The sequence below is a fragment of the Trichoderma ghanense genome (assembly GCF_004382785.1).
Source record: "Trichoderma ghanense strain CCMA-1212 chromosome Unknown scaffold_0, whole genome shotgun sequence".
Taxonomy (NCBI): Eukaryota; Fungi; Ascomycota; class Sordariomycetes; order Hypocreales; family Hypocreaceae; genus Trichoderma; species Trichoderma ghanense.
In genome coordinates, this window is record NW_027395663.1 from 111870 (window position 1) to 138665 (window position 26796).

Genomic DNA, 26796 nt, shown 5'->3' on the forward strand with positions numbered 1-26796 from the left:
CCACCTCTTCCCGCCAACTTCGTTAATGCAGAACAACGTCAGATCAAGAACAGCTCGACTGCTAATAGCCGCGCCGGCCGGCCTCTATCGCCGTCCGGCTCACTGGAACAACAGGCAAGCTTATTTCGAGGTACCTATCTACATGTAGTACCAAGTGGTCTGCAGAAAAGTAACAGAGCAAGCATGAACGCACAGCAAGACCAACCATACGCACACAAATACGACGTCCGTCACCAAACGCTATACTTAAATGATGCTCGTATTGCTGCCGTGTGTGTCTATATTTATCTGCGGTCACGATCGTGGTTGCAAACCGCTTGCTACTTAGGACTTGCAAAGATGAATAAACTACTAATCGATCCCGTACTGTACCGGAATTTCTCAATGTAAAATTCGTGTGTACAATCGATGCCCCTGGTATGGCTTACGGAAAGTGGTGGGGTGCTCGAGCCAGTGGATGAAGAATCTCCTGAATACGTCAAGACGACGTGCTCACAAATAAAACCCAAAGGATACCGTCAATACTTGATTCTTTTTTTTTTTTTTTTTTTTTTTCAAACTACACATTGAAATATTGTTCGTTTACCATAAAAAAGACATAGCCCATCTCATCTTACTCGCCCTCTTTTTGCCAAAGATCGCCACCATGTGATCCCCGTCACCCACCTAGTCTATACAATGATTATTGCAACAACGCCTCTCCGTCAACTCCGAAACATTACTGCACCACCTATATCAATCACGTGTTAGTCTGTGCATATATTGGACCAAGGGTGCCGATTCAACGTACCTTTTCTCGGAGTGAACCAAGCCACTGTGCCGCACTTACTCCCTGGTCCGCCCGGTCCTCAATGAGCAGCGTCTGCGCCCACAGCTTGAGCAGCGGCTCGCCGTCCTCTCGGACAATGTATAGGTGCGGCACCGTGATGCTTCCCACGCCAAGTGAGCGGTGATCGCGGCTCTTTTGGATCACGGCTCGGATGCGCTCGTTGAAGTCGTTTTCCAGCTCCGGAACTCGTCCCTTGCCGACGTGGACCTGCGTGCGGTCCTCCACTCCAAAGACGTCGGCGATGAGCTGGGGAACGGCATCCCGGCCCACCCACAAGAACTGGACCTGGCCATCGTCAATCAGATACAGGCCGTACGAAACGAGTCTCTCCGAGGACAGGTTGAGCGGCGGGGGGAGGACAATATGGCCCGTGGCCTCATCCGGGATGCCGGCATTGTCGGGCATGTCATGCAGAGAGTAGAGTTTGGGATAGATGTATCGGGTCAGAAGCGGGATCGGAAGCGTAGACAGGAGGCACAGGGCGGCTGATCGGATGTCGGAAGGAATCTGCGTCGACTTCCGAAGGCCGACATTCTTCGTCAGGCCCAGGAACAGCAGAGGAAGTCCTCGAAGGTTGGCGGGGAACTGCAGGCCGCCGCCCATGCTGCCGCCGGCGAGCTCCTTCTTGAACGTCTGGAGAAGCTCGGTGACCTTGGCCGCCAGGGCGTCTCGGGCGGCGTCCAGACCGCTGCTGAGCGCCCTCTCCACGGCCTTGTGGCTGAAGTAGGTGGTGATGGCCAGCTGGTCCGCAGAGGCGTAGACGTCCGACAGGTTGGTCGTCGTGGGCAGCGCAAGCGTGAGCACCCTGATGCGGCGCTCGCCGTTGCATGTCGTGTGTAGCACAGCAGCCTGGAGACACACCACGTTCTTAGTAAGGTTCTCGTCAATGGCGACTTCGACAACGTAGCATTGGTCGCGGGGGAAGGCCGGGAACGCGCAGAGGTCGGAGCTGCGGTTGAAGAAGTTGCCGTAGAATGCATTCATGCGCAGACCCGTAGTCGCGCGCACGCGAAGCACGGCTTCCAACCCAATCTCGGCCGACAGGTAATCGCTAAACTCCGAGGCGAACTTGAGCGCGTCTTCCGGTCGCGAAGCGTGCCAGCCGGGGTAGAACCACGTCTGTCCACCGGTGTACCTCGGCAAGTTACTCAACGAGGCTACATCCTGGTACTGAGACGAGAACAGGAACATGTCGATCGACACCTGGTTCTTGGAGCACTCGACGGCGAAGCTCTTGTAGAAGCTGTTTGACGTCTGCAGGAGACTGCTCTCCTTGGACGTTCCCAGAAGCTTCTTGTCCTCCCGCATGTCCAGCTTTCCGACGCCCGTGTTAGGGAGCGAGGCAGTGAGGACGACAATCTTTCCGCCAAGCGCAGAGATGAGCTTGTGCCCCGCGCGCAGGGCCGATCCCATGCACGAGCCGTTGCTCTGGTTGTTCTGGAACATGTCCGGCAGCTTCTGGAGGAACTTTTCGATGCTCTGGCGGCTCTCGGTCAGCGGGACAAGGAGATCGTGGGGCACCGGCAGGAAGGGCTCCTCGAGGTCGCTGACGACGAGCATGCTCGTCTCGCCATTCTCATCCGAGTCCTTGGGGATGGAGAAGTAGTGGAGGCTGGAGTCGACGGCGAGGAAGCCGAGGCGAGTTCGGCGATCGGCATTGGGTATCCTGCTTAGGCTGTCCAGGATGGTCCTGGCGCTCGTGGCCAAGAGGCCGTTGGAGACCGCCGCATAGCTGACGTCGAAGAGGAACAGATAGACCAGGGGCTGGGGCGGTCGAACCATGTACTCCTGGGGGGCAACAAACTCGACGACGGCATGGTTGAGTTCGTGGCGCTGCCATCTGTCGGCCGCCTGCTGAGCGGCGGCATCCCAGTCGAATGCCTGGGGCACGTCATTGCTCAGGTTGCACATGTTGCATCGCCATCGGTGGCCGTGGTCCAGGAAGGTGACAAACGGGTTGATGTACGTCCTACATCTTCGGCAACGGGAAATGACCTGATCTTGGACAACCGGTATGGGGTCCTCGTCGTCATGCAGAGCTCCGTAGGGCTGGATGATGAGTGCGAACGGCAGCTTGGACTTTTTCAGCAGCGAGTTTGATGTGGGGACGGCGTTGATTGTAGATCGAATGTATCGCGGAGAGCAGTTGGCATCCGGCGAGGCAGTCACGCTGGTCTGTAGCAAAACAGTATTCGTTAGCACAAAGCTTGTTCAGGCAGTAGTACCGTGCGATTGGGGACCACAATGGGAGACGCCGTTCTTACATTGGGCGGGAGGATGATTGGAGGCGGTGGCAGATCCAGCTCCGCAGGGTTAAAGGGCTGCGTCAAGAGGTCCGTAGGATACAGCTGGTTGAGAACGGTGGGCCTGCCTTGCTGGGCCACCTGGGGAGGCTGCGGCTGGCCTCCGACCTGCATGCCGGCCATGCCCTGGGTGATGCCCGCGATGCCCGCGGCAGGTCCTGGGCCAGCCGGCGGCTGGTATCCCTGATCCGGAGCTTGGTAGCCGTAGGCAGGCTGCGATGCGGCGACGGGCTGCGGTGCGCCATAGCCGGCCTGGGGATACTGGTATCCAGGCGCGGGGGGAACGCCAGCGACGGGCTGAGGCTCAACTTGCGGATAGGCGCCGTAGGGAGCAGCGCCGGGTTGCATTGGCGGCGCGCCGTACTGCTGTCCGACCGGGAGCTGGCCGCCTGCCAGAGCATTGGCTCCCGTGCCGACCTCGAAGGCTTGCGCCGCATATCCTCGCTTCTTCTTCTTGCCCGCGGCGGTTGCCTCGTGGGGCGCGGGCTGGCCATCGAAGGGCGGCTGCTGTTGGGCCTGCTGGTCAAGCGGCTGGCCGTAGCCATCGCTGGGTGGCGCCGACATGATGAGGTTGAGCTGGGCGAGGGCGTCGCTGTTTGCGCGGCTGGAGGCGGGTGGTGTTTCGATGCAGGTCGACTCGGTGGAGGGCTGGGCGAGCTCTGGACGAAGAGGCTCTGCCTTGCAAGCACGGGCGGCGGCTCGAGAGAGGGGTTCAAGAGGCCCACGTTGAATCAGAGAGTCGAGGCGTCGAGCAATCTGATGTCGAAGCCAGCCGTCTGGGTGGATTGGCAGGCGAGAGATGGATCAAGATTGGTTTGGTGGGCAGGGCCAGCTGTCACTGGCTGTCGTCCGTTTGATACTTGGCTTGTCTGTCCTTTTGGGATGCTGTACCTAAGGCAGGAGACACCGCCTCTGAGCCACACAAGGAGGGGCGCTGTGGCTGGTGAGGCGGGAACGTTTGAGGGATGCTGTCTGTGCTTCGTAAGGTATTGTGAGTTGGTTTTACAGAGGGAGAAACCGAGCAATAAAAGGGCAGGCAAACAAATGATTTTTTTTTCGGAGATCCGCGGAGACACGTAGCTCCATGCGGACCTTACATGTATCTATTCAGTATCTAAACTGTAGTAGAATGCAGAGGAAAGAGACGTGGCCCCAGCTTAGTAACACCCATCTAGATGATGATGCACAGATCGGTTCGGCCAGGCAGCGCTGATGATCTCGAGCGAAATCTTGAACCAAGCCACGTGGTAGATCTACGCATATGTGCAGACTAAGCAAAAGACAGGTTGCTTTATGCGAGGGCAGCTGGTCGGACGGAAGACGCTCGATGTATCTAAAGTAAGTTGGCGTCTGCAGAGTGCCTCTCCCTTTCCAACATGCGCATCTCGAGCCCTCCTACAGGGTAGGACTTGATGCGCTGCATCTTGAGGGGAAAGCTCTGGTGTAGATACGTATGTACTCCGTACATCCAACAGCAGCTCCGTTCTCGCAGCTGGATTAACAAACGCGTACGGAATCCGGCAACACAACCAGACTGCGAAGAAAAGACGAGCAGCTATTTATTTAGCTCACTGCATGCATGCAGCAGCAGCAGCAGCAGCAGCAGCAGCACTGACATGCTCTCCCCTGTTCGTCATCACCGTTGCAACCCGATGAGGACATGAAATGCTTCTTGCTGTGGGGTGTCTCGGGTCCTTATTACCGCGTCCGAGCTTTCGGCTGTGCTGATGCGATTCATTGCCTGTACGAACAAGTACCGTGTACGATGCCTCCTTTCTCTCTTGCTCTGGATCTCTATATGGTATATATCTGAACTGCTGACGGAATGTCCCATCAAGCCTGCATCTACAATCGATGCAAAGCGCCTCATAGCGTCAAAATCTCACAGATCAGATAAGCCTAGTGTTAATAGAATAGCACCCAGACGCATTTGCATCTTACCCCAGGAACATGAACCTCAGGAACCGCTTCGGCACAGCATCGCCGCCCAGCCCGCCACAGCCCACCTGCCCTCCTAGCCGCAGGCGCATTAGCGTCCAGCGCGCACTGAAGCCGCTGTATCCCGAGCCCTGGTCCCCTGGCCGTAGCACCAAACTAGGTAGGCACATAGTGGAGGGCACATGCAGTCAGCAGCCCCCGGCACCTCTCTGTGCAAGGGGGGAGAACGGGAACAAGCCAGAATGATAATACCGTAAGAAAAGAGGCGCGCCATAGTAATATCATAAGAAAAGACCCCCAGGGTCCGATGCAGTCTGCCTTTGTTGATCGTATGTACGTTTAATTTCATGGTGCTACCAACAGCAGGGCATTAGGTACAAAACCATGTAACGCAGCCCTGCGGAAAGGGCAACAATAATCGAGCAGAAAATACATGTGCAGACCACACAAAAAGAGACCCTGGAGAAACAAAGCACACGCACACAGCCAGCCAAAGCAGAGGCCTCCTCCTCCTCCTCCGCGCCTCGCGCCTTTTTATCCATCTGCATTCCCTCTCTCCCTCCCTCCAACAAACGCCATCCATCCACCTTTTTTTTCGAGCTTTCACATTCTCTCTTTCAAACCTTTTTTCAAACCTGAATCTATCTCTCTTTCAGCTGGCTGCTGCCATCCTCTCGACTACGCCTGTTTTTACTACGATACTTCATTTTAACTCTCTATTCGCTCCTTTGACATCATTTATTCGCGCCACGGCCTCATTGAACGACTGGTTCATCCCTTGGGAACGAGCCTTCTTTTGCGCCTCGTGATCCAATCGCCTTTGTACAACACAAGCAGACGACCTCGATCCCCAGGCTGTAATCGCCTTTCAGCAAACTACCTACCGCTTTCATCATCCATTCTCATACACTCGTCACATTTCTACCTCCTGAAATAATGGCATCAACCATAGGGTAAAGCTTCGCTCTCCCCAAAGAAAAAAAACCCCCTCCTCCAGCTGTCCAACCAAGCAAGCTGACGTCCATCCAGCCAAATCATCCCCCTCCTCATCGCGCTCTCCCTCCTCAGCGGCGCCGCCTGGGTCCTCTACCAAATCTACCTCTCCTTCGCCAAGATGCGCGACTCGGCCTCGGAGCGCATGGGCCGCAGCAACGTCGTCTTCACAAAGGACGGCGTCCGCGTTGGCGTCAAGCAGATGCAGAACGAAAAGTACGTCGACAAGACGCAGAGCTACGTCGTCAAGGCGTGGAATTTGGGAACCGCGCAGAGGGACGAGGAGATGTGAGTTTTTTTTTCCTTTCCTTTTTTTTTCTTTTTCCCTATTCCCTACCCTTATATACATGCGTATATTGGATGACATACGTGTGACATGTAAAGGGATCGATTGTGTGTGTTTGGATCTAATGTTAAATTATAGGAAAAGAAAAGGCTCAAAATGATGATGCGGAGGGAAATGACGAGCAAGTTGAGTTGGGAGTAGCAAGCGGCAGCGTCGATGATTTGACATGTGACAGGAGAGTTACGGAACATACAGTTACTCGTACTGCTTGCAGAGATGGAAAGACGTCGATTATACCGTTTATCTAAAAGGCCGTTATGCAAATCCTATGATGTAGCTCTCTATCTTGAAACAAATGCACACACATCTCGATCATATGACAATTACACGCGATATGATGGCGCCGCAACCCTACAGCACCGAGGGCACGCCGCGAGCCTGTACCCCCGAACTAGCTTCTTCCTCGTTTACTCGCCGAATGCCTGCGTCGTCTCACAGGCCCCAGGGCCTCAGGAGCTCAATCGCCCTCCGGACTCGTGTCGTCGTACGTCGAAATGGTTGCATGCTGCGGCATCTTTCGTGGCATGTTAGCTGTCTGGGCGCCTCGAGAATGTACGACTTATTTGCTGCTTCACTTACTAGCAAAGTCGGTTGACCGTGAAACACCTGCTGCCGAAACAGCTGGGCCGCCGCTGGCCCCGTAGACGACACCTCGGATGGCTTTGCAACCTTCATGGAGAGCAGCTTCTCGACGTTGACGGACGGGCTGTTGGCCATTAAGCCGTCCATTCTTATGAGCATGGATGGAGTCCGGTAGTTGAGCTGCGGTCAGACTTAGCTTGGGCCAACTCTACATGGCAAATCTCGTACGTAACGAGCTGCGGAAGAAAAGCTTGGAATCATACCTGTGTCAACATGAGGGCGTAGGAGACGCCGAGATGCTTCCCAATGTAAGTGAGCCGTCCCTTGACCCAGGCTCGCTGATTATCCGTCGTATAGTCTTGCCCCTGAATACACGCCAGCGGCCAGGTCAAAAAGTAGCCAGACAGACTCTTCGTGGTGTCGTCCTCGCCGCAAGCAAAGCTGGAGAGACTGGCTTGCTGAAACAGGTGCTTGCGCGTGCTGAACCATCCGAGCTGGTAGGGCACCGAAGCAATGATGTCGGTGATGTTCTCGACGCATATCCTCCTCGCCGTGGCATACTCGGGCGCCATGCGGTAGTCGACCGGTGAAGAAACCCAAGCTGCACACCGGATCACGAGGGACGCCAGGATGATTCGCGAGACGCGCATCATGCTCCACAGACTGGCTACCCACAGATCCGGATACGCATCGACGCGTCCCGGGAACACCTCGAGCTGGTAGTAGTCGGCGTCGGGAATCTCGTCCTGCCAGAGGATCGTCCGGTATCGAAAGTCCTCCGGAAGCGTCTCGGCCCACCGGATACATTCAAAGTCGACCGCCTGAGCCTGCCGGATCATGTCCCGGAGGGCTTCCACGCTCTCCATGTTCCGAGGCAGCTGGCTCATGAGCCGGTTTACCTCTGCTCTGATCTCTCCGGCACGGATGCCGAGCCGTTGACACTGAGAGGCATACGTATCCCGGACGGCATCTGAGTTGACCCACCACTCCACTTGCATCAGGGGCGGTTTGGCAGTGCTGAGCGTGTGGACAATCTATGAGCTCAGGTCAGACTCAAATCCTGCAAAAGAGGAGTAAAGACAGGCGACCTACCATTTGGGTACGGACCGCAATGAACAACGCCACCCCAATCTTGGTCCGCAGTTGCTTGCGGCCTCGCTTCCGGACGAGCTGGATGGCCGCGCGTATGTGAGGTCCCCAGGCCAGCATGCCGAGGTTTCTGGTTGTGATATTTTCGAAGAGACCCAGCAGGAGAATGGCTGCCAGCGTGGAATCCTGCTTGATGGTGTCGGGGTTGTTCAAGGCCACGTTGATAGCCCCCAACGCCTTTGAATGCGTACGCAGAGCGCGCTCGACCAGAAGCTGGTCACCCTGTGAGTTGGCATAGCTGGCCATGGCACAAGCATCGAACGCGGCCTTGAAGTGAGGCGCCGTCTCTTCTGCCCTCAGCAATGGTACTACGTACTCGAGGAACCCTCGTCCGTTGCCCAACCGAGGAATGAGCACATAGTTGGATAAAAAATGGCAGGTCACCTGGCCGTCGAGGTCCATCTGTGGCCTCTGCAGCAGAGTGTAGAGGCCGGTCCAGGGAGTCTGCTGATTCTTGCGGCCATATGAGGCCGCGACGGAGGGCATATGCTGAGACGGCCCAAAAGGGGGGTTCGAACACCCCGAGGAATGCGCGGCGTTTGGGGAAATCGGCTCTGGCGTGGAGCTGGCGGCGAACTTGTTCATTCTCTGCGCCAGGGCCTTTTTCGACGCCCGCTGCGCTCTCTTCTCCGTTGCCTGGGTCTCGTTGCGAAACACCAGGTCAAACTCATCTCTGTATCCCGGGCATTGCCGGCGAGACTTGGCACACTGCTTGCATGTGGGCTTGGTCTCGTCACACTAAGTTGATGATGAGTTTCGGCGTGGGAATCCACAGCGGACAAGAAGCAGAGAGAACATACCTTGATGCGGCGAGTGCGGCACATCTGACAGCCCCTCGAGGGCTTGCCTTGGTAGACCATGGCGGAGCAATAAGATTGGTTTGGGGTTTGCTTATGTCAAATACTTTCTTGATTTTGATGTTGGGTGGTTGAGAGCATGATCTTCAACACGGAGAAACGACCAGGGGATGGTTTGAGCCAGGTGTATAGAGGACAAGCGAAGATTTGACGACAATATATGTAAGAAGGTGTATATAGCGAGCTCGTATAGCGAGGAAACGGTGTGTAAAGCCAGCTCCAAGGTGATACTTGGAAGAGCAGGAGAAAGAAAAGAAGCAAGAAGAGGAAATACGAAGGAGTGAATGGCTAGCAGTGGGAGAAACCAGCAACAGTTCGGCGTGAGGAATCCTGAAGAAACAAGTTGCAGCGGGATCTAATATGCTGAGCTCCGAGGCCGCCTATGCTTCCCGTGACGTGACGTGACGGTGAAGGAGAGAAGATTCGAGAGACGAAGATCCGAGGGCGCCACGCAGCTCCCAAGACGACGGGGGGAGAGGGAGGGGGCCTCCTCCAGCTGTNGCATAAACAGGAGGCCACGAAAGGAAATGTTTGCTCAACCTGTCACAAGGCAGGCAGGTGGATGGCGGTGCAACAGTGAGTGACGAGAAATGCCGAGCTTTGACAGGTAGGCGAGAGGCGACGTATCTTGGGGACGAGAGACGAATCGAGGAGAGCAGAGCAGCGTAGATTAACGTAGAGCAGCGTAGATTAACGTAGAGCAGCGTAGATCAACGTAGAGCAGCGTAGAATAGAATAGGCCAGCTTCGTGAAGTGGACGTCTGATTTGCCGAGGCTCGGTTGTGAGTGGCTGGCTGTGCCTCCCGGAGCAAGTGGTGAGTATATACTCCGTACACGGCAGAAGCAACGGAGGACGAATATGGGAATCCGAAGAACAAAGGCCGGACGGGAGTCTGCCCAGAGAATGGAAACCAGACAAGGCCCGTATACACGGAGCCTAACCAGAGGATTCCGGCGTGCGAGGCTATGGCCGGCAGAGCTGGAGTCTCTATATCCCGTCTGCCAGCGCTGCCGTAAGCGAGTCCGGGACCCGGGAGGCAGGATGCTGGCGAGCCGGGATCTTGGGGTCAGATGCAGGCGTAGTGTCAGCCGGGCAAGGTCCGCAGGTTTGCCTGTCTCTGAATCTCGCCCACGCCTCGCTTTCACCGGCTCCTTACTTGCACGCTTCTCTTCCGAGCGGATGATGCGATAGAACCCGGCAAGGGGATGAATGGCCTGGGGAGGCAGAAGATGAAGCCGAGAGGAGAATCAAGACGCAGACGCAAAGCTCTGGAATGTGCGGCGAATGAGGGGGGAGTTGATGGAAATTGAGCCCTGGGATAGGCGGTTTCAAGAGAGAGGCCAACAGGTGAGGGCCCCCAAGAGCAAACAAGATGAGGGAGGGGGAAAGAGAAAAAAAAAGATAAAGAAGGGAATGAAAAGAAGCAAAGAAGCAAAACAAGAAAGAAAGCAAGGTGAAGCAGATGGGAATGATTCGATTAGAGCGAGGAAGCGGAAACAATTGTCACAAGAACAAGCGCGATCTCTCTCCTGGACGAAGACGCAAAGTACAGGTGACAAGCGATGCGGTACCGCCACCCAGCACGAACCCCGGAAGCGAAAGTGTTGGGATACTTACATGTACGACAGCCGGCCAGCTCTGGGTTGGTACGGCTACAGGCAGCTCGGCGCGGGAGCTGCACTCGGGGCCCGTACCGGTACTTACGCTCTAGGTATTCTGCGCGTGTTGGTTGGGCCACCGAGGTGCTCGGGTACCTTGTGTACTCCGGCTGTACAGAGTACCGCCCGTTTGCCTGATGTAACCTGGCGTGTCGCGGATCTCAGTCTCTGGTCCTGGCTTGTCCTCGGACACTGGCAACTGACAGGTGCCAGGGGGGTTGCAGAAGACGGTGCTAGTAATGAATCGCCAGTTTCTCTGGTTGATGGACCTGGCCGTGTTTGGCCATTGCGTAGCCGTACGCCACTTGACCGCCAACTTCAGGTTGCTGGTACAGGTTTAGGTCCTACCTGGCAGGTACTAAGTAAGTACCTAGGTAAGATCAGGGGCGTCCCATTGTTTACGCGTATTTCCCTGTTGTTCATCATCAAGAAGTAGGTTGTTGATCCTACACACGCTTACTGTACATCAGGCAAAGAGGCATGTTCAAATCTTGGCAAATCGGCAGCATCCGCCAAAGGACCATGAGCATCTGCTGCCAAGGCTGGGGAGCTGTATTGCTGTCTTCAGCGGAAGCACGTCCAGGGCTCTTTTGTGCACCAGCAGCCGGCCGAGATGGAAATTGCTCGCCGCCCCTCGTACATATGACCTGCAATGCAAATCGGCCAATTGCCGGGGTTCGAGCCAAACTATGAAAAGTGCCGGACAGGCAAAAAAAAAAAAAAAAAAAGAGATCCAGCAAGAATCAAGTTCAGGTCTGGCCGGTGATCGATGTAGCTGCTACGCTTGAGGCATAGCGCGGCAGGCTGGGCACAATGACGACCCCTGGCCTAGTCGGCAGTAGCTGAGCTGGTGAGGTCCAGTGCCTTCAATTACTGTACAGTCCTGTATGTAGAAGCTCAGCATGGATAGCCTCAGTTTCCGGTCCTCGGGCTATTATTAGCTGCGACAAGCCAAGGGCAACCGGCTCCTGTTTGATCATTCCGCTACAGGGTACTCGTACCCGTACGGCAACTCACCACCAAGGCACTTCTGTAACGACGGCAGAAGAGAGCGAAAGAAAAAAAAGACACAAGGGGGCATGGATGAATGATGAAAGAGAGCCCCAGAGAAGAAGAAGAGCAGGGCCAAGCCAGGCCAATCGATGGACTACCGATCCGCAGAAAAGAGGCTACGTGCAGTTCCGAATGGGAGGCTGCTGGCAGGGGGGCTGAAAGCCTGGGAACAGGAACCCGACAATCCCGTCCGATTTGCTGCGAGCGGATGATCGGGTTAGATGGCTGCCGGTATATCACTATCATTGCAACGACGTAGATTCCGTGATATGCCAGATACCGCAATGCTCTCGTACCAAAGAACCACACTCAAGTCCCGTATACATGTACAAAGGCCTCCCGCTTCCCCAGAACCCACGCCAAACCAGCATTGAACCCCAGACCACCTCGCATAAACCGCCAAGAAAGACGCCATTCATGCATCATCACCCTCGTCTTCCCTCTCTTCTTCTTCCCTCTTCCCCATTTCCCCGGTAGGCCAAAACACGCGTAAGCGAGGCAGAAACGGAAACGGATCACAGCGCTCTTGTTCCTTCATGCCACCGCGTGCGACCCCCTTCATCATTCGTTCGTCTCGCTGTTGCAACGTCACACAGCCCGTTTTCTTCCAGCGCCTCCCGCCCCTCCTCCAACCGGGTTCCAGCTCGCCGTGGTTTGCCTCTCTCTCTCACTCTTTCTGTTCTCTTCTCTACCGACATCTCTGGAATTGAATTCGTTCGTCATTCTAGCCAAAGCCTCAAGTTCGCGCAAACTGGCAAACTGCCCGGGAACATCCCATCGTCCATTCGGCATCACTGTGTCCCTCGCCTCACCTCGCCTCACCTTACCTTACTCTAGATAGCCACACCCCGAGCATGACGGCTTCGTGCTCCTAGGTAGTGACCGGCAGTAACACAACGGCAGCCGTCCAAACATCACCCAAACAAAACCTGAAAAAAAAAAAAAAAAAAAAAAAACAATACCACCGCCGAAATCCGGACTCCGGACCTTCGTACTCTTCTCAGCCGTCCACACACATCGTTGCCTCATGCTAATGCAACTACCTAGTACTGATCAGAAACACAACTGACATGGCCGTATCTTTGGTACCCCAAGAAGATTTTGGGAAAGCATGATTCGCAAAGAGAGAAGAAGAGGAAAGAGGAAAGAAACAGGACATCCAAGGCAACACAAAAAGCACAGCCCAAATCAGCAAAACCCGTGCTTTTGCTACCAGCAATTGGAACATGCCCCCCTCGCCTCTCTTTGTGCCTCGGCAATCTCGTTCGGAAGATTTCCTTCTGCAATGACATGTATGAGTTAGATTGGCAGAAGCAGAAGCCAAGCATGCTAAGCAGGGGGGGCAAAGAACCCTCCAGGCACGCCTTACAAGGAGGCCCTCGGCAACATCCGCCAATCTCGCCGTCATCTGGTCTGAAGATCGATGATGGGTGAATTCACATTGGTCCCGAATCCTTCGTACTTGTAGCAAGACAGACGCCGCTAGACTATATTTTTGCCATATACCTTGTCATCATATCACTACCACTACCCCGTCTCACTGCAAGGTAGTAGCTCGAGCTCCTCCCTTTCATGCCTCTACCTAGTATGTATGGTCCCTCTAGCTCAGTGTCCTGCAGTGCCTCGAGAGGCAGGATGCCGACTTTAAATACAGGCGTGTAGTCTCAATATCCTCTGCACCCTCTAAAACCGACATAGATGACGTGTCTGCCCACAAGCGTTCGTCTCCTCTCGACAGCAAGTCTCTACCCCCTATTATCAGCTTCTCTTTCCTAGCACGCCCTTGTCCTCCGCATACTCTAATAAAGCAGGAATTTTGTAGAGCAAGTTAGTGCACGACAATGAGGGGAGTTGCAGCCCGTGGTGCGCCCAATTGCCACCATTGTTCACCCTCTTCTCCCATGGTGTTTTTCTTCGACGGCCGGCGTCGTCGCATTGCTTCTTCAGCTCTCAAAAAGATTGGAGATGCCCTCCAGGCCATCGTTGTCATCTGTGGCCCGGCCTCCCGTAGCCTCTGCTCTCTTTCGGCCCGCAGCGTCCGATGTCGCTGGAGCGCTGGTCATGAAGCCCTGAGCCATCTTGCTTCTGCCAGTGCGCTTAGATCGACCTGAGGCGCTATCCACGCCCGTCTTGTTGAGCTTGCCCATCTCCGAGACGCTCACTCCTTTGAGATCCTTCAGGAATTCCATGACAATGGCTCTCTGCTGCCGCGTATGCGATGCCGGCTTGGGTACGTAAGAGTTCAGACGCTCCAATTCTGCAGGGTTCACATTTGGCAGCGCCAGGAGAACGTTGACCGGCGTTGCTGTGATTGGGCTGTAGTACACCACGATTGTGGCAATGAGAGATGCCAACTCCTTCTGGACATCTACAAAGTATGGCTCATGGAAGGACGTGACGCATGCTCTCATCACATCTGAAGAGATGTACTCCCGAACGGCGGAGGCGATTTCCGGAGAGATGCGAGATGCATCGGAACCACTGGCCCCCTGGGTGTCGGAGCCTGTGAGGCTTCTCTTGGACCCATGGCTAGTCGACGAGGAGAATTCTGGCACCAAGGATATGAACAGCCGCAGAACCATTCCGCAACATCGAATATCTCGCATGCGAATGCCATGCATGCAGAAAAGCAAGAGCGGCTCGATGATCTCCTGGTGGGCTAAACAGAACTTTCGAAGAGAGGGGTAGGCTTCTCCAGAGTCGTTGTGCTCATCTGCATTCTGGGTTTGTGACCTCAGGGTTGGCGGGTCTATTGCGAGAAAAAAAAGTTAGCAAATAGAAAACTTCCATGTGAGCATGTCAAGGGGTCGGCCATACTGGGCTTCGTAGGGTCCAAGATATCCGCCACCATGACCACGGCAGTGTACGTCACTTGCCGGAGAATACTCTCGGACTTCATCTCCTCCTTGAGCTCGGCATCTCCATCTGCCACCACACTCTGCTGCTGCTCAAGCTTTGCCCACTCAGAGTTGATCTTGGCATCCATCTGCTGGAAGCAAGAAGACAACAGTCTAGGCAGGAACTTCTCGCGGCAGTCCACCGGGCAGTCATCCACCAGATGTCGGACCAGACTCAACAGGTTGCTCTGCTGGTGCGTTGACAGCCATATCGAATCCGAAAAGAAGGCCTCGGACAACGGAGCGGCGAGTTCGCTGAACCCGTAAAACTGTGAATGGAGCTTGCTCATGCAGTAAATGATGCCGTAGGCAGTCTCGCGGACAAAACGAACTGTCCCGCGAATCGTAGACGCAAGTCCCTCCATCGTACCCTTCTTATCGAACACCCGGGCGTAGAAATCGTCTTTGCTTCCTTCCGATATACCAGCCTGCCAGAATCGATCGCTCAGGACTTTGTCTACAATGTGGCGCATATCTTCCGGGAATCCCGTCCAGTGATGCGGGTTGTGGGACGCGTGAGCATAACTAGAACTGAGATTAATCCAAGGGCAACAACAACATCATCTTGGGCGTCAGCTAGGACCTACCTCAACAAACGCAGCAAATCTGCCAGGATGTTTGGGAATCCTTCCTCCCAGATGGCGCAGGTAGCCTGGAACGCGGTAGTAGACTGGTCGACCCGGTCCACGGACAGCGCAAGAAGTGTCTTTGTCGGACGGAGAGGCAGTTGCTGTTACATGATGTCGGTAAACGTTCACGATAGGGCGGGGTTTTTTCCATGTACGAACCTTCAAGCGCTCTTCCAATTCACTCTGAAGAGCCAGCCCTTCCGCGTCGAGCTCATAGGATCCCCAGTCTTGGATGTTTTGTGCCTGACGGCTGACCAAATATGCTTGGGCTTTGTCGAGCGCAAGGAGCTCGCAGAAACCAGAGTACGATTTCACGGCAGACTTGATACTCTCCTCTTGCCATTGCGCCTTGACAGGTTCAACGAACTCCCTAAGTTTTGGGACCTTGGCCTGGGTGTCAATGCTTTTGGCTCGATGACTGCGCGTGGGTTAGGAGCTGTACCATGTTTATCCGGACACGGCCATCGACGTCAGGTAACTCACATGATGAGAAATAGAAAACTTCGATATGCCAGAACCCTTCTATCATCTAGCTTTCCGGTATTTATCATCTCGTTCACGCGGACTTCGATTTGGTCATAGACCCCCTGATGACAGACCACTGTTAGTGTCCTGAGAGCCACTAGTGAGGAGTTTGGAAAATCAGAAGACATACCAGGAGGTGATCAGGCATTCCAATTGCGAGGCGGTGCAGCTCGAGCATGCTCTCGACCTGGAAATCCTTGACGGCCTCATTGTATGCGCGATACTCTGCTTCTAGAACCGGCCAAGTGAGAATGATGTGTTCGAGAACCTTTAGCATGAAGTTCGCATTCTTGTTCAGAGCGTTTGTCGAGAAATAGACGAGCAATTGGAGGGTTCGTTTCCGGATAAGAGGATCCTAAGGAGCACCGGAGCGTCAGTCCGCGATAAGATCAATGGTTCACTGGGCTTTGTGAGTAGTGAGAGCAGACGTACCTCAAACTTCATATCCAAGAGGCGCAAGCACCATCCTTCAAGGCTGGACTCAAGCTCAGCTATCTGTTGTGGCTGTGAAGAGAATCAGTGAGCATTGGCACCTAAAATCAGAGGCGTTCCTTGCTACGTACGTTGTCATGTTGGTGCGCCTTTTTCCACTTTGCGTAACCCTTCAACGATGCTTCAATCAGGGTGAAGTGAGCGTCTACCTGCAGAACAGGCATCGAATGTTTGAAATAGGTTTGCTCTGGTCATGGTCAGTCCAAGTACTTGCATCGAAATTGGGGAGCAGATTGGAATGGTCAAGTCTCACTGTTAAATGGAGGCTGCCCATCGTAAAGGTGCAGCAAAAGCTGCTCAGTGCGCCCTAAGATATGCGATACTGCGTCGACCAGCTTCAGTTGCACAATGAGCTCGACGATTTGTGAGGCGAAGCGACGGTAATTGCCGAGGAAGGCGTGGCGCTCGGGTATGGTATCGGTATCCTCCATCAGGAAGAGAAATGTCGGATCGGTATTCTCAGGGTCCAGGTTCTCATATCGGACCAATCTGGAGCTGCAGATCTCGAGGAGAGGCCCAATCATGGATGTAACAATATCGCTCGGACCAATCACCTTGTTCGAAAGGAGTCTCGCCCATGTTACCAGGACCGGAATGGATACCATGAGGCTCTGGTGTTGTACTACTTGGAGCAGGAGCTGCAGGAAAGCTTCGGGACTTGCATCCAGGGGAACCTGGGAATGCTTCCTCTCGAAATAGTCACCCAGGATCGACAGCATCTGGTTTAGGGAAAAGACGGGTTAGCGAGGAAGCCGGGGCACGCGCGGAGGAGCAGTAATCGCAAGGCATACCTCTGATAGCTTCTTCAAGATCTGGTACTTGTCTTCGTCTATGTCTTCAGCATCGACAGCTGACCGATCAATGAGATCTCTGAAGAGCTGAATGGATGCACCGCTGTACATGGGGGCCACAAGCTCTCTGAACTCTTCATCTGTAAAGTTGGACCGGCAATACAGGGCGTACAGGGCATCGAGGGCTGCCTGTTTCGGAGCAAGTTGTCAGCATGAGTCGTGGCAAAGTATCGCACAAGCAGATTCTGGTCTCACCTTTTGTATTTCGGTCGATGGTGACGCTAGGCCGGCAGACAAGATAGGCACGCAGCGGGCAGACGACACGGCTTTAGGAATGGCCCAGGGCATAAGCGACACGAGCACGGAGAAGCCTTTGACAATGCACGTCTTAACCTCGTCATTCTTGGCGTCGGAGCTGATACACAAGCCCAGGAAGTCTGACAGTCGACTAAGCCAGCCCTCATGACCACAGCGAACGTCTGGGCCGGCCTGACGGTTGGGAAACGCCTCCACCAGGACCGCGGTAGGTGTGAAGATCTCGACGCATGCCTTGCTAAGGACGCCTTCTCTCATGGCAACAACCGGGTCGTCTCCGGCAAAGACCTCGTCCGACAGAGCCTCGAGCACAAACATGACGAGCTCCTTGTGAGCGGGCGAATTGGGAATCTGCCATAGCTCAACAAGCATGGCATCCATATCCGTCCACTCGGAGCCCCAGCTTCTCTTGGCCACCTCCACCCACAGCTGGGCAGTCTTATTTCTCAGATATCCCGGGTCGTCCTTGGCGACTGCCTGGCTCAGCTCCAGCACCCAGTTTCGCAGAGTCCGGGCCTGCTCTTCGGTATATGTGGTCCATCGGTATCGTATGGCATGCTCGAGCAGCGACAGGGCGTAATGGCGGACAACAGGCGGCTGGGCCTTGTCGGCGGCGAGGTTGTAGCCCTGGAAGGGAGCTTCGGGGATGTCCTTGACTTCTTCGAGGAAGGATTGGGCCTCCCTACGCGCATCGTTGGTCGAGTGAGGGCTGTGGACCACCTCGAGCGCCAGGTGAATCTTGGCGAGCACGTCTGCGTCGCCGCCGTTTCTCGCGTCGCCGCCGTTGGAGTTGGTAGACATGATGGGGGAATCAGCCAGAATGGCGCGAGCAGGAAGGCTGCAGGGCACGCGGCGCGGTTCGGGGATGCTTTTGTCCCACGATACAGCCTCGAGAGAATCTTTAGAACTTGGTCGGCTTGGGCACGATCATCGAGGGTGGCTGCTGGTCACTAAGGTGAGAAAAAGAGCAGGGGGGTCCAAATATTTCGTTTGGTTGAATGTTCTTGGGGTGACAGGCCGTCGGTAGCAAACAACGGGCCAGCGGGGTCAGGACCTGCAACACCCCAAGGATCAAGATGACTCAACTGCTAAGCTTAAAGAAGGGCAGGATAAGAAAGACGAGGATGCGGCTTGGAATGACTTGAACTGATCGCTATGATGCAGAGAAGTTGGCAACCGAGGGACAGCTGGCAGATGAATTAATAAAGCACCGAGATGGTACAAGAGGGAAAGCGGTCAGCTGGCAGAATGTAGAGGGAGTTCCAAGCTGGTTCAGCTTTTTCTTCAGGTTCTAGCCTTCAACCCACTCCATGCTTTTTAGGGGACCTCGATCCACGGTTGCGTTGGGCCTAGCATAGGAGCCTACATGTACAGTACATGTTGACGGACCGCTAAAACCCGCTAGAGGCAGCATACAGACAGCCCTGGGAGACCAAGACGGCTAATGGCCTGGGGCATCGGCAGGCCTTCATCCCTCAACAGCGGTGCCACGGCGCTGCAAGGCTGACATGGCGGGCCTACAGAGCTTCAGAGCGTACCTGAAACACGACACCTACACGACATGGCATGGTATGTACAACACATGGATGGCTTCAATGACACTCAGTCAGTTGCTTTACTCGGCCTACCATCCGTACCGGTTCACCAGAGCACAGAGCACGCAGCGGTGGAGCCGGGCATCTCCCCTGGTTGTCTGGATCGCCTGTCGTCGTACTAGTATTTCGACCCCAGTGGAACCGCTGCAGCTTGGTGGAGGGGCGTGTGGTGTGTGATGCATCTCTCCAAGGTCCTCTGGTCCTGGCTGATCAGCAACAGCATGCCTCTGCCGAATGCACCCCGCGCCGGGCTGCTTGATTACCCGAGATCCAATGTCTAGCTTGTCTCGCTTCTCCGCGATCTTCTAGAATGGTTCAAGGGTGAAGGGCCAAGCCAACGATGGTCGCCGCCCCAATGAGGCAAACTCCTCACCGAGTGACTGGCTTGGCCAGCCAGGAGTTAAACCTTTGGTTCCCAGGAAAGCGGTTCTCACAATGAACTTGGAATCATCGACAATTGGGTCTGGTATTATCGCCGCGGCTCGTACTCCCAGAGGCAGAGCAGCTTGTCATAAAAGCTGCTTGAGACAATGCGCGTTCTTCCACCCTTCGTAGGCGGTGACGGCACAACGTCCGAGGCATAATTCATGCTTTTGTGTTCTTCGAACCGGGCCAAGACCACGCAGGCCCAGCTATGTCCGTCGTCGGTCACAATCTCAACTAGCCTCGCTCCGGCATACATGCAAGATGCCAGGATTCGTATCTTCGTCGAGCCTTCGGTCGTTTGGATGTCCACCAGGTTCAGCCTCCACACACCCCCTCCCAGGTTCGCGTCTGCTAGCAGTTGCACGCGCTTCAAGCCATACGAATGATGGAGATCATGAATAGCAAAGACTCGCAAATGGTCGTCGTAGCTCCCAGTGACGACCAGTCTGCCGTGATCCCCGGTTGACAGCGGCAGGGGCAGGATAGCCGTTACTCCTGCATCGTGCTGCCCCTTGATTGTCACGGGGCCGAACGGCATGTCTAGAATGGAGGATGGGTCATTTTCATCCCCTTCCCCTCCCCAGTGACAGGTCGTATATCGAAGCATGGAGTCGTCGCCCCCACAATAGACGGAGATGGGCTGATTTGCTGCGTGAGATGCGGGATCTACAGGAGCGAAAGCTATGCACCAGGCTTCGAGGGAGTTCTGAATGTCCACGTCGGCAGATTTCGCAATCTTCCACTCGTCGTCCAGCAGCAGCAGTCTTGCCAACCCGGTAGAAGTGGTCACCCCAATCACTCTGCGCGCGACTGGGTGCCAGTTGCACTGCAGGAACAGCACGTCGTCGGCCAGGTCCTCGCACCTGCTCGTGGCCAAGTGCTGCAACGGCGCGCTGGCATCTCGGAGCGGGTCGAACTTGAAGACGGCCAGGGTTCCCGTGCTGGACACCACTGCCAAGATGTCTCGGTATTCCGGTACATCCCGGTAGAAGCGGAGATCCAGCAGAGCAGATGGTTGCATGAGCGTCTGCACTATCGATCTGTTTTCCTCATTGGCAGTCAGCAGTCCGGCAGCTTCGCCAGCTCTCGTCGGCGTCCAGAGGTGAAGCCTTACATGTCGTCGCCGTGGACCTTGAGGACGACAAGGCTGCCATTTCGGCTCTGGGCTTTGGGAGCTGCTGGGGAATCCTTCGCCTCCTCCTCCTCCTCCTCCTCCTCCTCCTCTTGTGTCCCTGGTGCTGTCTCGCTGTCGTCCTTTTGCAGATTGTATGTTCCCACTACCAGATATTCAGGATGCGCGGGACAGAACTCGGCGCAGCTTGGTGGGAGGTCCAGTATCAGTGAATGCAGTGAAGCGATTGGCGTCAGTTCTTCCATGATGAGGAAACAGTGCTGATGCCTTTGAACGGAGAGCTAAATGTTCAATCCAAGGCCTGACGATAGACGGTCGAAGTGAGCGATGTCCTGTCAAAACAGCAGTTGCCTGGGAAAAAGAAAACATGAAGAGACCAGATGGAAGAGACACGGCAAAGTTGTGGCTTTGGTGGAGCTTATCGGATAGCTTCCCGTCCGCCCGGCAGCAGTGACTGGAGAAGCTTGACTGGAGGCTTGCAGGGGACATGGAGGCTGTTGTAAATCACCTTATTTATGACATGGCCTACGTATATATAAGAGACGATCTCTTCACGGTTCGGTCACTGGATTTCTTCCCTTCTTTTGTCTTCTAGTCTAATTCCCTTACCGAGCTGACGACAGAATCGAGGTTGCCGACACCAGCACTCGCATCACCAATCAGCGAAGCCTTGCACGGATCAGCCCGGACTTTCAATTTCGCGCGCTCAACTGGGACGTCTCTTGCCACTGAACAGCTACAACTATCGATATTACTTGCTCGTCTGCTACGAGCTGCGTGCGCCTCTTTTGGGCCGCGCGGGAGTGCCAGGATTAGCACTCCGTACCATAGGCGTATCGGGCGGAAGCGCCCAATTACCGTAGCGGGATCGGGTAGTCCCTGGTTTGCGGCGGGAGTGGCTTCAAACGCCATGGACTCTGAGGATTCTGACTTTTATGGTACCTTGAACTTCATTTAACAATCATCTGCTCTGACTGGGAGATTGAAAGAGAACCAAAATCCCTGACTGGCTGATCCAGGCGATGACGAAACCGTCTCCCATCTCCTCCAGCGCGTCGCCGACTTTGACGTGGACGAATGGGTGCAGCAGCAGCGAGTGCATCCGGGCCGTCCGCAGCGCCAGACAAACTTCCTCGGGGAGGCCTCGGGACTGCACAATCCGTATGCCGGCATCTCTTACGCATGGCAGCTGACGGAGACGGTGGACGACTTCCTCTCGCGGCTGCCGCCGGCAACGACTGACCAGACGCCCGAGGTGCCGTGGATCTTCATCTGCAACCCTTGGATCCCCCGCGTCCACAAGCGGGAGGGCCAGGGCCAGTTTTCCAGGGGCAACGAGGACGAGGCGCCGGAGGAGGAGGGCAGCGAGCCGGCGATAGTCGCTGAGGGCGGCCTCGAGAGGCTTCACCTGGTCAGCAAATTCATTGAAGGAATGCAGAGGTCCGGAAAGGCCCCGTCCACTGTCGAAAATGAAATCGCAAAGGAGCGGAGGCAGGCCACAAGCGACATTCTGAAGCTGGCCCATCTCGTCAAGGTCCGGACAGGCAAAGTATGGTCCTCCAACCGATGGCCTGATTTGCGATATGAGGACGGACATTGCCTTCAACGATGGTTTGCTAACTGCGGACTTGCTTCGTAGTGGATGCTGTTCTGCCCGGCCACAGAAGTCAACGAGGTGTGGGAGATTGTCGCAAAAGCAACCGCAAACAACGAGCTCGGCATAGCGGCCAAGGTCGCGCCGCGGTCGCCATTAGAGGATCCTCGCAAGGATCGCCTCTTGTGCGTCTACACAGCCGATTTCTCGGACACGGCCGACGTTGGGCGTGTGTTGCAGAAGCTGCGCGAGCTCAAGCTGGTCGAAGCTAGAGCCCGGCCAATTTACTACAAGCCAGGCAAGTTTCTCTGCTATCCTTGCGCTGTATTCTGTGCCCTCAGACTGACTGACACCATTCAAAGATGCATTCACGTACATCGGCATCTCGCATGGCAATGCATGGGGGCTGAGAGCCTCTATATACAGCTCGACCGATAAGTTCCCCAGTTCCCCAGTCAAGCATGAGACGGAGGAAACCTGATGAGATTTTCCGTGATCTTGAGAAGAGTCAAAAAAAGCTGTGATACCATGATACCTGTGTTGATATAGCCAACGGGGGGACTTTGCCCCATACTGTCAAGCCGACTCGAAAAAAGCAATGCATGCTAGGACAGATAGAAAACAGAGACGCAAATATGCTAAACGCCAGTCTTGCGTGACCCAACCCTCACATCAAAGTTGCAACAGCACCATGCCACACCATCCCATGCGCCGTATCTCTACCGCCGCAACCCGATATATCCCCGAGATGCAACCCTCTCTCTGTGCCCGGTGAAGTCGCAGTAGACATCTAATCACCATTCCCGTTTTTCGACCGTCCAGTGGAACGGGCTCATTGCTCATCGTAGTTGGGGCCGTGATCCGGGTCGACGGCCTTGAGCAGGAGGACGAGTCGATACGCGCTGTTTCCGTTGAGATAATATCGATGCAACTTCTTGGACCTGATGAAGCCGAGACCCTCGTACAGCTTCATGGCCGGTGTATTCGTCTCCTCCGTCTCCAGCACAACCTCATCGGCATTCCGGCTGGCCATGGCCTCGATCGCCTTCTTCACCAGCGCGGTGGCAACCCCCCGGCCGCGGAAAGGCGATGCCACGGCCAGCATGGCGATGTAGCCTCGCCGGGTCGGGGGCGAGTGAGACGAGTGAACCTCGAGCTTGCAGACGATGACGCCGATGAGAGACGAGTCTTTGGGATCCAGAGCCTGGTATCGTGAGATTCATCAGGGGGCCCGCTCTTCAACTTTCCCGTCAAATAGAAACGGGGGGGCGCTTACCATGAAGCAGAGGTGAGACCACTGGCAGAGAAAGTACCGGTAGACGTAGATGCTGTAAGGCTCACTCAGGTCTTTTGAGATGAGCGCCCGGATGGCTGGCAGATACTGGCTCTCGAGCCGGTGCTCATACTGGACGTATTCCAGGGCGACGGGCACCTGCTTCGTTGACGACACCGCCATGATGTGCTTCCGGTGCCTGCTGAGTCTGCGGTGAAGAAAAAGGCTGTGTATCCGGGAACTGAGCTATTCTAGCGAGATCCGACACTCGAAGCCTATAAGGCACTATCTGTCCGTCTATCTCACGTCGTTACAGCCTCTCTTTCTGACCTCTTTATCTCTTCTTTCGTCCCTCAGCCCAACTCCTCCGAAATGGAGTGACTCAACCGTCGGCCAGTGAGTCGACAGAGCAAGCAAAGAGCCAAAGCGGCAGCCAACCAGGCAACCCGGTCAGCATGGGCGGGAAAAGCAGCGAATCCTTTACGAGAGCGGAAGGCCTGCGGAAAAAGATAGGCAATGAGGCACGAACAAACAGGTGCCTGACAAGCGCACCTCTTTTTTTTTGGCCGTTTTTGGTGCAGCCTTAAAAAAGTCCCGTCTGACTAACAAACAAGCCAAAGCCTGAGCCCAATATGTGCTGCTGTTGAAGTGGAGGCTCTTCCCCCCCAATCCGTCGCGCGTGACGGCGCAATCACATGTCAATGGATGGTTCGTTTGCATGGTTTCATAGCCCGACGACAGATTGCTGGAGCTTCATGTGAAGCAGCTGACACGCCTCATCAGCGAGACACTGGATCCCACATGCGGCTCGGGAACAACGTGCAAGAAGCTGTAGGTTGATGGCTTTGTGAACCGGGTTCCAGCAACTTGCCGCAGCCAATAGACGGGCTGCTGGGTCGCTCCGAAGCTACTCAACCTTCTGTCTAGTTTTTCCCTGGTTTCTCCCCCCTTTCGTCTACTGCATGTTATATATTGATTTTTCCTCCTTTGTTTCCATTCTGTCTTGAAAAGATGAGGGACGGAACTCTGGACCCTTTTGGCGCTGTCAGTTCACTTTAGCGGTCTTTCCACAGCGCTGAAGGCCGCTAAGAAGATCGCCACTCTTCTCGTGCCGCGCGAAACACTGACGTCAGCCGCCATTCAACCCAACTCGGACCAACCCAAACGTTTCCTGAGAGCCTCAACTTCGGAAGAGCATCTCTGCCCTCGGACCAATAGGTGCAGATTTGCCCCTCTCTCTTCTCGTCCCGCGACTTTGACAGTCACGGATGTTGCGACCATGGCGACAAGTCTGCGTAGGCGGATCCCACCAGAGTCCAGCTCGGCCGAAACCGTCGCGGACTCGGACAAGCAACAGCGCGACCGTCCGTCGACGCCGCCGCCGTCTCACGTCCATGTGGTCGAACGGCTGCCCAAGGCGCGCAAGCGTCGCAACACCTTCATCTTCCTGCTAGGCGGGCTCTGCGGCCTCATTGCGGCGGGCTTCTTCGCCAAGACGAGTGACCTGATCGACCTACCCGAGCTGACGGAGATCAACATGGACAGCTTGCTCGATGTCATCCCAGCTGGCCTGGTCAGGGACATGCGCGACCTCGTCCAAGGGGAGCGCGACGCCACTTCGTACGATTCCTTTTCGGTCGGTCTCAAGGCTAGGGCCGAGGGCCTGGCTGCTCACCATCCCATGATCATGATACCCGGCGTCATCTCTACCGGTCTGGAGTCGTGGGGCACAGCTAACATCTCGAGGGCCTACTTCCGGAAGAGATTGTGGGGGAGCTGGACAATGATGAGAGCTTTGGTCCTTGACAAAGAGGTTTGGAAGAAGCACATCATGTTGGACAGGCGAACGGGACTCGACCCGCCCCATGTGAAGCTCCGTGCCGCCCAGGGCTTTGACGCAACCGACTTCTTCATCACGGGCTATTGGATATGGAGCAAAATCTTTGAGAACCTGGCCACCATTGGATACGATCCCACAAACTCGTTCACGGCCGCATACGACTGGAGACTCTCATATGCCAATCTCGAAGTGAGAGACCGATATTTTTCGCGGCTCAAGTCGTACATCGAGACTGCAGTCGCATTCGAGGGCAGAAAGGTTGTCCTTGCCTCGCACAGCATGGGCAGCCAGGTCATCTTCTATTTCTATCACTGGGTCGAGTCTGATCTGGGGGGCCGCGGCGGGGAAGACTGGGTGGAACGTCACATCGACTCTTGGATCAATATCAGCGGCTGCATGTTGGGGGCAGTCAAGGATTTGACGGCCGTCTTGTCCGGAGAGATGCGCGATACAGCCCAACTGAACGCCTTGGCCATCTATGGCTTGGAGAAATTCTTGAGCAAGGAGGAGCGAGCAGAACTCTTTCGAGCCATGCCGGGCATCTCGTCGATGCTTCCCATCGGAGGAAACGCCGTGTGGGGAGACTTGAACGGAGCCCCGGATGACCTACCGGGCCAAACTTACACGTACGGATCCTTTTTGAACTTTCGAGTCGGTGCCAACTGGACGACGCCCGACCGAAACTTTACAGTTGATGATGCCATGGACTATCTTTTCAACACGACCGAGGATTGGTATAAAGATCAGATCAAGCGCAGCTATTCCCACGGCGTTGCCCACACCGCGGCAGAGGTTGAGGCGAACGAGAAGATTCCCAGGAAGTGGATCAACCCTCTCGAAACCAGACTCCCACGGGCGCCGAACCTAAAGATCTATTGCTTCTATGGCGTTGGCAAACCCACGGAGCGATCATACTATTATCGAGCACCAGATCAACCGTTGATGACCAACCTCAACATTACCATTGACACCGGGCTCACCGAAGGCCCGATCGACCACGGTGTTATCCTTGGAGAAGGCGACGGAACGGTGAATCTGTTGAGCTCCGGATACATGTGCAACCGCGGCTGGCACATGAAGCGATACAATCCGGCTGGCTCCAAGATCACAGTGGTCGAGATGCCTCACGAGCCTGATCGATTCAGTCCACGAGGTGGTCCCAACACTGCTGATCACGTCGATATTTTGGGAAGGCAGACTCTGAACGAACTGGTCCTAAGGGTTGCTGCCGGCAAGGGCGAGACCATCGCGGATTATGTCGTTAGCGACATCAAGGCCTATGCTGACAAGGTGAAGATTTACGAGGAAGAGAACGGAGCCAAGAGCATCTGGAGCAAAATGTTGTAGGACGATATCCTTACTCTGGTGACTTGGACCATCTGTGCGATAGGCCTGGCTGGGCTGGGCTGGGCAATTTGGCGTTTGGCGTGGGGGGCTGTACATATGCAAAAACAGAGGCGGACAGAGCGCTGGTATCACGACCGAATAATACCCCCAGACACTGCGAATGGACATAGAAGAGTAGACAAGACGATATACAGCTGAATCTTTACTTTGAGTCGACAAGCTGATGCTTAT

General features: G+C 55.1%; 8 protein-coding genes across 8 annotated transcripts; 3 read left to right on the plus strand and 5 right to left on the minus strand.

Annotated features, from left to right (window-relative positions):
• Positions 1–718: 718 nt before the first annotated feature.
• Positions 719–4303, minus strand: CCMA1212_000044 (Protein transport protein SEC24; the record flags this gene model as incomplete). The annotated part of the gene is made up of 4 exons (XM_073697529.1): positions 719–730; positions 791–3004; positions 3094–3908; positions 4300–4303. 4 exons carry the CDS (start codon positions 4301–4303, stop codon positions 719–721), a joined length of 3045 nt encoding a protein of 1014 aa, XP_073563727.1.
• Positions 4304–6006: 1703 nt separating this feature from the next.
• On the plus strand, positions 6007–6355 carry CCMA1212_000045 (uncharacterized protein; the record flags this gene model as incomplete). The annotated part of the gene is made up of 2 exons (XM_073697530.1): positions 6007–6023; positions 6100–6355. 2 exons carry the CDS (start codon positions 6007–6009, stop codon positions 6353–6355), a joined length of 273 nt encoding a protein of 90 aa, XP_073563728.1.
• A 511-nt stretch (positions 6356–6866) lies between these two features.
• On the minus strand, positions 6867–9000 carry CCMA1212_000046 (uncharacterized protein; the record flags this gene model as incomplete). Its single annotated transcript, XM_073697531.1, has 5 exons — positions 6867–6923; positions 6989–7171; positions 7255–8025; positions 8084–8878; positions 8941–9000. 5 exons carry the CDS (start codon positions 8998–9000, stop codon positions 6867–6869), a joined length of 1866 nt encoding a protein of 621 aa, XP_073563729.1.
• Positions 9001–13652: 4652 nt separating this feature from the next.
• On the minus strand, positions 13653–18259 carry CCMA1212_000047 (uncharacterized protein; the record flags this gene model as incomplete). Its single annotated transcript, XM_073697532.1, has 11 exons — positions 13653–14458; positions 14527–15131; positions 15194–15336; positions 15395–15653; positions 15719–15822; positions 15891–16115; positions 16193–16264; positions 16324–16439; positions 16506–16971; positions 17044–17232; positions 17299–18259. Coding segments are annotated over 11 exons (3945 nt in total), but the record flags the coding sequence as incomplete, so codon positions are not given.
• Positions 18260–19422: 1163 nt separating this feature from the next.
• CCMA1212_000048 (Diphthine methyltransferase-like protein) lies at positions 19423–20756 on the minus strand (the record flags this gene model as incomplete). Its single annotated transcript, XM_073697533.1, has 2 exons — positions 19423–20419; positions 20494–20756. The coding sequence occupies 2 exons, from the start codon at positions 20754–20756 to the stop codon at positions 19423–19425; spliced, it is 1260 nt and encodes a 419-aa protein (XP_073563731.1).
• A 665-nt stretch (positions 20757–21421) lies between these two features.
• Positions 21422–22586, plus strand: CCMA1212_000049 (uncharacterized protein; the record flags this gene model as incomplete). The annotated part of the gene is made up of 4 exons (XM_073697534.1): positions 21422–21449; positions 21531–22060; positions 22151–22334; positions 22468–22586. 4 exons carry the CDS (start codon positions 21422–21424, stop codon positions 22584–22586), a joined length of 861 nt encoding a protein of 286 aa, XP_073563732.1.
• A 351-nt stretch (positions 22587–22937) lies between these two features.
• Positions 22938–23561, minus strand: CCMA1212_000050 (N-alpha-acetyltransferase 30; the record flags this gene model as incomplete). The annotated part of the gene is made up of 2 exons (XM_073697535.1): positions 22938–23309; positions 23382–23561. 2 exons carry the CDS (start codon positions 23559–23561, stop codon positions 22938–22940), a joined length of 552 nt encoding a protein of 183 aa, XP_073563066.1.
• A 1096-nt stretch (positions 23562–24657) lies between these two features.
• Positions 24658–26565, plus strand: CCMA1212_000051 (Phospholipid:diacylglycerol acyltransferase; the record flags this gene model as incomplete). Its single annotated transcript, XM_073697536.1, has 1 exon — positions 24658–26565. One exon carries the CDS (start codon positions 24658–24660, stop codon positions 26563–26565), a length of 1908 nt encoding a protein of 635 aa, XP_073563065.1.
• Positions 26566–26796: the final 231 nt, after the last annotated feature.